Source organism: Lactuca serriola, chromosome 2 (genome assembly GCF_051521515.1).
Source record: "Lactuca serriola cultivar US96UC23 chromosome 2, Lser_US96UC23_V15, whole genome shotgun sequence".
Classification (NCBI taxonomy): Eukaryota; Viridiplantae; Streptophyta; class Magnoliopsida; order Asterales; family Asteraceae; genus Lactuca; species Lactuca serriola.
Window position 1 is genome coordinate 223,028,017 of NC_136409.1, and position 11,942 is coordinate 223,039,958.

At 33.3% G+C, this 11,942-nt stretch overlaps 1 protein-coding gene across 1 annotated transcript; it reads left to right on the top strand.

The window, feature by feature from the left end:
- Positions 1–6,958: 6,958 nt before the first annotated feature.
- LOC145088672 (beta-fructofuranosidase, soluble isoenzyme I-like) lies at positions 6,959–10,774 on the top strand. The gene is made up of 7 exons (XM_079027057.1): positions 6,959–7,379; positions 7,960–7,968; positions 8,601–9,460; positions 9,570–9,734; positions 9,817–10,052; positions 10,164–10,251; positions 10,377–10,774. The coding sequence occupies exons 1-7, from the start codon at positions 7,025–7,027 to the stop codon at positions 10,581–10,583; spliced, it is 1,920 nt and encodes a 639-aa protein (XP_078883183.1). The 5' UTR covers positions 6,959–7,024; the 3' UTR covers positions 10,584–10,774.
- The last annotated feature ends 1,168 nt before the right edge of the window (positions 10,775–11,942 follow it).

Genomic DNA, 11,942 nt, shown 5'->3' on the forward strand with positions numbered 1-11,942 from the left:
GCCACTTTCAGAATCTTTTTTCCAAACAGGCTGGTACTCGGCTCCGGACCGGAGATTCCCAATTTTCGCGACTTTCGTCTACTCAAGTCCAATTTCTTCATGCTCCTTTTGCTCGGGAGGAAATTAAAAAGGCAGTGTGGGACTCTGGCTCTTCTAAAGCTCTAGGCCCTGATGGGTTCACTTTTGGTTTTCTAAAATGGTATTGGGATATTGTTCAGAATGATATTTTCGATTTCGTGGCTCATTTTCATGAGCATTCTTCTATTCCTAAGGGTTGCAATGCTTCCTTTTTCACTATGGTACCAAAAATTAGACACCCGAAGGTTGTTAGGGATTATAGGCCTATTAGCTTGATCGGTTGCCAATATAAGATTATTGGTCAACTTCTTGCTAACAAATTGGCTGAGGTTATTGATAGTCTGGTTAGTGTATAGGAATCGACGTTTATTAAAGGCAGACAGATTCTAGATGGTCTGTTTCTTCTTAATGAAATTGTTGCTTGTAGTAAAGCTTCTAAAAATCCTCTTTTGCTTTTTAAAGTGGATTTTGAAAAAGCTTATGATTCTTTATCATTGAAATACTTGCTAGAACTTATGCAAATTATGGGGTTTAGTTCTTTGTAGTGTAATTGGATTTTGGAGATGTTATCTTCTGCCACAGTCTCGGTCCTAGTCAACGGTTCTCCTTCCCGGGAATTTCACATGTTTAGAGGTCTGAGACAGGGGGACCCCTTATCTCCTTTTCTTTTTGTGTTGGCCATGGAGGGTTTACATGTGGCCCTGACTAGGGCCCATATAGCTAATACGTTCAAGGGTATCAACATTGGAGGAATTACCATTTCTCATCTTCGTTATGCTGATGATGTTGTCCTCTTGACGGAATGGTCTCATGATAATGCTCTCAGTATTGTTCGAATTCTTAGATGTTTCTTTTTAGCATCGGGTTTGAAAATAAATATTCTTAAAAGTAAGGTGTATGGAGTTGGGGTCACGACTAATCAAATTTCACTTTTGGCTAAGTGCATGGGATGTTCTCCGGGCTCTTTTCCGTTTAGTCACTTGGGGGTCCCGGTTGGTCAGAATATGGCTAGAATTGATTCTTAGGGTCCCATTGTAGATTATTTCCAAAAAAGACTAGCCGTTTGGAAAGCAAAAACTCTTTCTTTTGGGGGACGGATGACCCTAGTTAAAGCAGTATTGGGTTCGATTGCCAGTTACTTGATGTCCATTTATCCAGTGCCTCTGACAGTGATAAAGGAGTTGGAGAGATTGAGATCGGTGTTTTTCTGGGGTGCGGATTTGGATGATCGTCGTATGCATTGGGTTAGGTGGGATAAAATTCTAGCCCCTAAAGAAGTTGGAGGTTTGGGGATTGGTAGTCTTTATGCCTTTAACAGGGCTCTTTTATTGCGGTGGAAGTGGAGATTTTTCCATAACCCTAATTTGCTATGGGTGAGGGTGGTCAAAAGAATCTATGGTTTGGGAGAGATTTCTAATCCTTTGATTCCAAGGTCTTACTTCAAGGGTCCTTGGAATGGTATTAAGAGGATTGTAGATAATCTCAAAGATCGGGGCTTTGACTTCCGTAACTTAGCTCCTATTAGAATTGGTGATGGGGCTTATACTTCTTTTTGGCATGATAAATGGCAAGGAAATAATCCACTTTTGATTCCTTTTCATAGAATTTTTTCTTTGGATTTAAATCGCGCAGCCAATGTTAAGGATCGATTTTTAATTGGATGGAACCCGGGTGATCTTAGACGTATGCCTAGCGGTGGAATTGAAGAAACTCAATGGATTTCTTTTTTGGAGGTGGTGCAGGGTGTTCAGCTTTGTCACGTCCCTGATAGGCTCGGTTGGTCTCTTGATAGTTTCGATTCTTTTTCTGTTGCGTCTGTGCGACATGTGTTGGATAGTGGTTTAGTTCCTTCGGGGGACATGGGTACACGGTGGAATAATTGGGTTCCTATTAAGATAAATATTCTAATATGGAGGATTCAGCTCTTTAGTATTCCAACGAGGGAGAGATTCTCGGTTAGGGGTGTTATGGTTCCCTCTATCATGTGTCCTATTTGTATGGTTGCAGTTGAGACTATTGATCATATTTTTGCAGGGTGCCGTGAGTTAAGAGATGTTTGGGGTAGGGTAGCTATTTGGTGGGGTGTGTCTCTTCCTTCTCAGATTTCGGTGTTGTCTTTAATTAACTGGTCGGAGGATGTTAATCTGCGGAGAGGTCAAAGAAAGGCGTTTGATGCGGTCATTATTACTTCCTTCTGGTGCCTATGGAATTTTCGAAACACTTCTATTTTTGGAACGGACTTGCCCAAGAAAGCGGTTATTTTTGATGATGTTGTTGAGAAATCATTTTTTTGGATTTCTAATAGATGTTCTAGGGTAAACTTAAGTTGGACCAAGTGGCTTCATAACCCTTCTTTAGCTACTTCCTTGATGTAATCTTTTTCTAGCTCCTTGCTAGTTTTTGCTTTCTTAATATATTTCTGCCGTTCCAAAAAAATAATTGGGTTAAATAAACATTTATGATTAAAAGAGTATTTAGAGTAAATAATCTATATGGAAGATGTGAATACGACCCCGTGAGTATAAAGAATGCCAAAATCTGATGTAATGTAAAGAAGTTAGGGTTTTGAAAGTTACACGATCAACACAGTACATCAGTATTTGTCATAAAATACGAAATGAGGATATATTACTTTTAATCCAATGTAATGTAAATAGGAGTCGATGTCCTCATAAATACAAATATGTAGATGTAAAGAACGTCGAGAACGGAGCTCGTATGAAGAAGATATGAATTTTGCAAAGTCTTTTACAGTGTAATCTTTATAGATTGTAAAGTGAAAATAGAATTCGAATTAGCTGTTGAGATCTAAAAGAAAGTTATAGTACTCAGAAATACAAATATGTGAATATAAAGAACATAAAAAACGAAGCTTATATGCGAAAGTTACGATTTTTCGAATAATATGAAAATTTATCTGCAAGAGGCGACATGACACCTCTCAAAACGCGACACATGTCAACGGTTGGCTCCTTTATCCCACCTAACCGAAGCTGGCGTGGCCCCACTAGAAAACTGACACATGGGTGTGACGCTCCTCCCGAAAGCCTATATATATAGAGCTTCATTTTTCTTCATTTCTTCACTCCACTCTCTCTCAAACTTTTTCCCGCACCCCAAGATCCTACTTTTTGAGTTTTCAAGCATCTTAGCGAGGCGTTGCAACAATGGAAAGCCCAACAATAAGAAGTATTCGACGTCAAAGTTCTGCCTGTGACTTTCCGAACTTTTGCTCGTAAACTTTGTAAGGTGAGTTGCACTTACTACGCTTGTAAAGTGTAACTTGTATTTAACTTCATTGTCGGTATAATGAACCTATAAATAAGATTTATCAGTAATTGCAGTTATAATGTTGATTGATCTACTTATAGGCATAATGTTAGGAAAGGTCTTAGTGAGGTGTTTTAAGTGGATTTTCTAAACAGTTTATTTATATACCAAACATATCCTACCTCCAATATAATCTTACGCGATCATCTTTATTTGATAGAATCAGTATTCTTTGGAATTAATGAGGAATCCGAGATATTGTTATTATTGTCTTGAATAGTATAAACAAAGACTATGACTTAGTAATAATTATATGTAGGCCATTTAAAAGGGAAAACTAAAGTGTTAGGCGAAAAACTAACTTTCCTGCAAATTATCCACTTTTAACAAGATATGTGCATAGTTACCTTCATATTACACATAGATACAGAAATATTTAAATGCTTAGATGTTATATGCATTTATTATATGTATTTATAAATAAATTGTTAGATCAAGTAGCATGGCAAGATTATGTTTGATTGATTGAAATGTTGGAATAACTGTTTATTTTATTAATATACTTAAGTTATATTGAGTAATGAAGGGTTGTGAAAGATCAAATAGTGGTGTGAGGCTATGACCAAAATTGTGATATCGTACTACTGGGACTAATCATCTAGCAGCGTATAGATGATGATGGTCTTGTTAAATGCTAGCAGAATCACAATCTGTAGGTGTTAATGAATTATGTGTTCATTCGGGTACTTTATCCAGTTATGGTTGCCTTTATTTACTTATATTGCTAAGGAATCTCCGAATCAGTATTGTCTACTTGAGATCTTTATTTTAGGATCAATGTGTGAGAATAATATGAATAGATAATCGAGTTAATTATTTGGTATGAATATATATATATATATATATATATATATATATATATATATATATATATATATATATATAATTACATATTTGTGTTGAAACCTATGTACTCAACAGACTCTCACGCCTGACTCATTCAATTTTTTGTAAATCACATGTAGCAGTACGAAGACATTAGGATAATGATTTTAATTTGTCTAGTGATTTAAGGAGATTATGGCTGGTAGTATAATAAATTGTTGTAAGACCTATAATAACTCATACATATGCTTATGTTATCTGTATGGATTATGACATTTAAGAGTTTTAATATTAATGAAAACAAAACGTTTCATTAGAAATGTTTTTGGATAATTTTGCACTAAAATATTCTTTTAAAGTATACAATGTTTTAAATGTGTATAAAGAAAAAATTTTGGCTGCGAAAAATTAAGGGCATCGCAGCTCTAAAACCATTCCAAATACCATACATTGATTTTTATCATAACAATAGATATCTTAGAAGAAGTTTCATGAATAAAAAAACAAGTACCATTGATACACATAGCAAACAAGATCATATTATATGATATCAAACCAAAAACAACATATAATAAATCCAACTCAAAACAACAATGTTTAATCAAATTGTCATTCCTTCTTCTCCTTTCTCTCTTGGATCGATCTTAATGAAATGGGGGAAAAGAAGGAATCTCTCTTATAAATCTATGCTCATATGACACCTGAAATCCGTTTGGTTTTATTTCTTCTATTTTGACCAATAACTACTTAAAATAAAGCTTTGAAGTTTTAGACTTTTGACCTAAATTTCTAACACTATAGTATAGCAAGCAGGTCCATAATATTCAAATTCCAACAATGACGATCCTCTCAAATTTAGTCATTCCCCATATATTTTCTATTAATTAACTATTTTTTTATTTTTATTTTATTTTTATATTTAACGTAGACCTTTAATCAATTCTTTTAATTATCCTTTATTTTTATTTTTATTATTTTATTATTGTTCATTTATGTATTTTTCTTTTACTAAAAAGGATAAAACTTTAGGCCAAAATTTAGGAACACTCCGTAGTCATTAGCACGGTATTTCATTGGGCATAATGAATTAATTTTTAGAGCTAAAATTCTTCTAGGAACTCATTCGGAAGAAAATTTACATAATTTGTATCCCTTTAATTATGCAAAACACTTGTTGATTTGATTTCGTCCGTATACACCATATTTTTTATGGTTTTTATTACGATATTTGATTATATCTGATTGATTTTGTTGGATTAGAGTACTTGAATTTATATTATTCTCATGGCATACCACCTAAATTAGGTTGATTCTAGTAAAGTTAGCTGATTTACGGAATCCGTAATTGTTTTGTGAATAAAAATGAGTAACAAACAATGAATTGGTTTTTTATTTAGATTTAAACTTTTTGTATACTTAAAATCACATTGTTTTTATGTTTTCCAAGTTTATGAGAAATATTTTACATTATTAAGCATACTTATAAACTTAATGCAACTTTTTAATCATTAACTAAAAGACTTGTTTGAATTAAAGCTTATTAGTATTACTTGGTTCCAACTTATATTAACAAATTTTCAACCTTCACATCCAAATTAATTATATTATAGTTAACCCAAATTGTTCCTTCATATTTTCCTAAAATTCTTCTCTCTAAATTCTTTATTGTTATTATTTCTTGTTTTTAAAAAACCCCAACACACATAATATATTGTTTATTTAAAAATTAAAAATTTCAAAATCATATACCTTAGCATGAAAAGATTTACTGTTAATATATATATATATATATATATATATATATATATATATATATATATATATATATATACGGTAAGAAAATTTTTTTCGGCTTATTTTTTTGGCGAACAAAAGAAATGAATCATTAGATGAATCAATAATAACATGATTCACAAAAAAATCCCGAAAAAACATTTCGATAATTCATTTTTACGATAATTTTGTTGATATTCACTAAAATTGTCATAAAAGTGAATTTTTTTTCTTGATTTATCTAAAAATGAATCATGAAAGTGTTTTTTCCGGATTTTTTTTCTTGTGAATCATCTTACTTTTGAATCATCTGATGATTCATTTCATTTTTTTCCTAAGAAAATATGTATATAAAAAATTTCTTACCTTCCTACCAAAATTTTCCTTCTTATTTGATTTTGACTATATATATATATATATATATATATATATATATATATATATATATATATATATATATATATATATATATATATATTTCCTATTTTTGTTATTTTATTTTTTGGGTACATATAGTAATAATTTAATTATATATTTATAATCCATATTTATTTGTAGATTTGATGACCTATGCTCCACCCATTGGCAATGCGGGGTATGTTTGACTCACGAGACCAGACCAAGATTCAATATGCCATCATCAAAGTATGCTATTTCTTTTTTCTAATTGTTTAAGCCTTGAAGGAACGCTTTAATAGTTTTTAAAAAGTATAAAATATTATATTTGTATAAGTTGAATTATAATCATGAAGTTAAGGTTTATATATATTTTTTCAATTATAAGATCTATTATAATTTTTTTATATATAATTTTCGGTTCATGATTTAATTTAAAAGCAAATAGTTTGGGTCGGTCCGGTTACGATTAACCCTGTTTCAGACTCCGAAACAAGGTGTCACAGTTACGTATGTGGAGGTATCTGGATTAAAATGTCTATAAAAGCTCCATTTATCATACCTCTAAACGCACACTCTATAACACACTATAGTGTGGGTAGTTGAGAGAGATCAACACCACATGGCTTCCTCCACCACCACCACCCGTCTCATCCTCCACGATGAACCTCAAACCCGCCACCATCTCGCCGGATCTCCGGTGGGTCGGCGTCTATCCCTGACTAACGTCCAGTTCAGGATCCCCGTTTCCGTCCTTATAATCTGTGCTCTGGTTGCTGTAATCCAAAACCAATCACAACAAATATCGGCGGCTGACATCCTTCAAGGAGGAGATAAATACTCCTCCGCCACCACGTTCGCATATCCGTTGCCGGAGGTTGAGCTGAAAGGAATTGCCATAGAGTTGGAATCGAATGCCGAGGTTGAGTGGGAACGCTCAGCTTACCATTTTCAGCCCGATAAGAACTTCATCAGCGGTATAAACTTAATATTTATAATTCGATTAATGACTTTTAAGAATCTCGTAAACCCTCTTTTTTTTTTTTTTTTCTTTTCTTTTTTTAAATGTTGAAAAATATTACTATAAGTTTTAAGAGAGTTGGTTTTTGAAAGAAAAGTACGAAACTTGTTTTAGCAATTTTGTTTTCACTAATCACTAATTTTTACAAGCTAGTTTTTAATTGTTTTTGAGGACCATTTTCGTAAGAATAAAAACTATCGGTATTTATCTGGGTTCATAATGAATTTCTTTATTACTTCACTAATTAAATAGTGTCTTAGCTAGATGATAGTTAAATGAACAAAGCAGTTAAATTAAACGTTTGTGGTTTTGGTTGGCGAATTAGTCCAACATCTAATGTTATATTGACATTTCTTTAAACAAATTAGTTGGACATGTTTCGAGCAAAACTTGTATCTATATTAAGTATTTACATTTACATTTCTTTAATTAATGTGTTCTAAGGTTTCTTTAAACTGATGCAAATTCTTTCTTTTGCTTTTGTTTTGTAATGGTGGCGATATATTGTTGATGACATTGGCGATCCCGGCTTTTAGACCCTGATGGTAAGCATTAACGCCTGCCCTTAATTTATGTTTTTTTATTCATATGTGGAATTGATTTCATTATTACTTTAGTTTTAATTATTAAAAAGACTAATAATCACTATCTGATATGAACTATGACACTGACAAAGTCGATATACAATCTTTAATAAAATATAATACAAAAACCACATTATGTTGGATCACATGTATTGAAAGACTAGTTTTTAAAAGTGTTCATATAACATCGTCATCATTTTTCATGCAAAACATTTGTTAATTAATATGACTGGCATAAAGTATAAACTTTAGATCTTCGGATCAATGAGCATTGAGCATGACTTAAGAAATTGGCAACTTGTTACAAGATGTCAAACATGGAGCGTATGATATTTTAGCATTGGTATCTTTCTGTAAAAATCTTTATAAATAACAGAGATATTTAACGTTTAAATTTCTGTCGACAGTTGTCTAGTGGGAATTTCATGAATATAAGTTATTTTTTAAATAAAACTTTTGGAAAAGTAATTATTGTTGTTGTTAATTAATGGTGAATGGTGATTATGACATATACAATAATTGTACGGACGAAATGTTAAAACCTTTGGAATTTTTCCAAAAGTAGTAAGTTGTTCTGATTGACTGTGACGCAGGCCCAATGTATCACATGGGATGGTACCATCTCTTCTACCAGTACAACCCGGAATCTGCCATCTGGGGCAATATCACATGGGGCCACTCAATATCAAGGGACATGATCAATTGGTTTCATCTACCCTTCGCCATGGTCCCGGACCATTGGTACGACATCGAAGGTGTCATGACCGGGTCCGCCACCGTCCTCCCCAACGGCCAGGTCATCATGCTCTACACTGGCAATGCTTACGATCTCTCCCAACTACAGTGCTTAGCGTACGCCGTCAATTCGTCAGATCCACTCCTTTTGGAATGGAAAAAATACGAAGGAAACCCTATTTTGTTTCCACCACCTGGGGTGGGATACAAGGATTTCCGAGACCCATCCACGTTATGGATGGGTCCCGATGGGGAATGGAGAATGGTAATGGGGTCCAAGCATAACCAGACTATCGGTTGTGCATTGGTTTACCGTACTACTAATTTTACGCATTTTGTGCTGAACGAGGAGGTACTTCATGCTGTTCCCCATACCGGTATGTGGGAATGTGTGGATTTGTATCCGGTGTCCACCACACACACGAACGGATTGGAAATGAAGGATAACGGGCCGGATGTTAAATACATTTTGAAACAAAGTGGTGATGAAGATCGACATGATTGGTATGCGATTGGGAGTTTTGACCCTATAAACGATAAATGGTACCCAGATGACCCTGAAAATGACGTGGGAATCGGACTAAGATATGATTATGGAAAGTTCTATGCGTCTAAAACTTTTTATGATCAACATAAGAAGAGAAGGGTGCTTTGGGGTTATGTCGGTGAAACCGACCCCCCTAAAGACGACCTTTTAAAAGGATGGGCTAACATTTTGGTACGTAACTTTCGATTAAATATCGAATAAATGATTAAGTATCCGTAATTTAGATATTATGAATTTTTTTTTTTAAATTATAACTTTTTTTTTGGTTTGAATGTTATAGAATATTCCAAGGTCTATTGTTTTGGACACGCAAACTGGAACCAATTTGATTCAATGGCCAATTGAGGAAGTGGAAAAACTGAGATCGAAAAAATACGATGAATTCAAAGATGTGGAGCTCCGACCCGGATCACTCATTCCCCTCGAGATTGGCACAGCCACACAGGTGATTTCATAATATTTTCTATCTTTTGTAGCATTTTTCTTTTTGTATGTAAAAAAGTAACAATAGATTTCTCCGAATGCAGTTGGATATAAGTGCGACATTTGAAATTGATGAAAAGATGTTAGAATCGACGCTTGAAGCCGATGTTTTGTTCAACTGTACGACTAGCGAGGGTTCAGTCGGGAGGGGTGTGTTGGGCCCATTTGGAGTTGTTGTTCTAGCGGACGCCAGTCGCTCCGAGCAACTTCCGGTGTATTTCTATATTGCAAAAGACACCGATGGAACCTCAAAAACTTACTTCTGTGCTGATGAATCAAGGTTTCTAATAGATTTCGTTTTTTATTTAAGTTCAAAGTTTAGTAACCAAAACGCATATGTCAGCCGTTGATTGAGTTCTGAATATATACATACATACATCTCCTAATGCAGATCATCGAAGGATAAAAGCATAGGAAAATGGGTATACGGAAGCAGTGTTCCTGTTCTTGAAGGCGAAAAATACAACATGAGGTTACTGGTACGTGATCAATTCCGGTTATTTAAGTACCAAAATTTTGCAACTGTTGATGATTCGTCGATCTCGATTCAAGATTCAAACGATCTGAATTACACCCTACTGACTCAATTTGATTTTACTTACAGGTGGATCATTCGATAGTGGAGGGGTTCGCACAAGGTGGAAGAACGGTGGTGACATCAAGAGTGTATCCGACCAAGGCAATCTACGGCGCTGCTAAGCTATTTTTGTTCAACAACGCCACCGGAATCAGCGTGAAGGCATCTATCAAGATCTGGAAAATGGGGGAAGCACAACTTGATCCTTTCCCTCTTTCTGGGTGGAGTTCTTGATTATCAATTAGAATTGGTTGAAGTCCCTCCTTGCCTGCCCCTCTATTTGTATTATATGTTATTATTGTAAAATATAGTAGCATGATTATCGATTCCGGCTTAATGGGGGGCATTATGGTAGTTTGTTATGGTTCGTTGGAGTACATCCATTTGTGAGATTATAAATTCAAATTTCATTCCTGTTTTACAAATGGTCTTCTTGTCGTCATTTTATATTCATAGTTAATGTAAAATAGTTGTCATAATTTATAACTCTATTTTTGAAGAAAGTAAATGTCTAAATTGATATAGATGGTAATTTCGACTTATTTACCTATATAAATAACATAGATTTTGGTTAAAAATTATTTTAAAGTGAAAATAACATAAAAGTAACTAAGTTTATATCAAAATTTATTTTGACACTGTATTTTTATTTTGTCTCAAATTTGACAATCTTTGTTTCCAATTTGTTGCAATGCTGACCAATTGACAGGTCAAACGGGTTGTTTGCTGACGTGACATTTTTCATTTAAAAATCATATTTTTGTATAAATACAAGATTTTTTACACACTCAAACCATAATGTAATGTATAAATATGTATTATTATATTATAACCGTATTTTACATTAAATACGCAACTATAAAATGAGTTTAAAGATATAGAGTGCACAAACATATAACCTAATTTGATCTCGGAAACACGAGGGCCCCATGTTCGCTTTAATTACCAAAAGACCGTTCGTTGTATATATGCATGATTTTTTGTTCTTGCAGATATACTTCTTATTCATTTAACATTACAATGTGCATGAAACATGCAGTTATAATATAATTAATACATATTTATATATAAAACATTATCTTTATACAATATATGGTTTTTAAATGAAAAAAATGTATTTATACGGTTTCACATGTAAAATAAATATTTAGCGGTTTCAAATGGAACAAAAAAAATGAAAACTTAGTATCCAAATAGAAAAAAGAAAAAAATGATGATCAATTTGGAACAAAAAAAATTGAGTATCAAAATTGCAAAATAATGATAATATAGCGTCAAAATTGAAAAAAAATTGAAATTTTATTGTCTTTTGCAACGTTTTTTTTACAATTTTGACATGTCAGTATGCCATGTCAATATGTCACATCATCAAAATTGACATTTCATCATGTCATGTCAGCAGGTAACCAGTTTGACCGATCAAGTAATCAAAATTGTAACAAACTGGAAAACACAATGCCAAATTTAAAACTATAAAACACAATGCCAAATTAAAATTTTGGTGTAAACTTAGGTTATGTTTGACGTGTTAGCTGAAAAGCTAGTTGTTAAGTAAAAAAAAACTAACTAATAGTTGATAAAAAATAAAGTTTG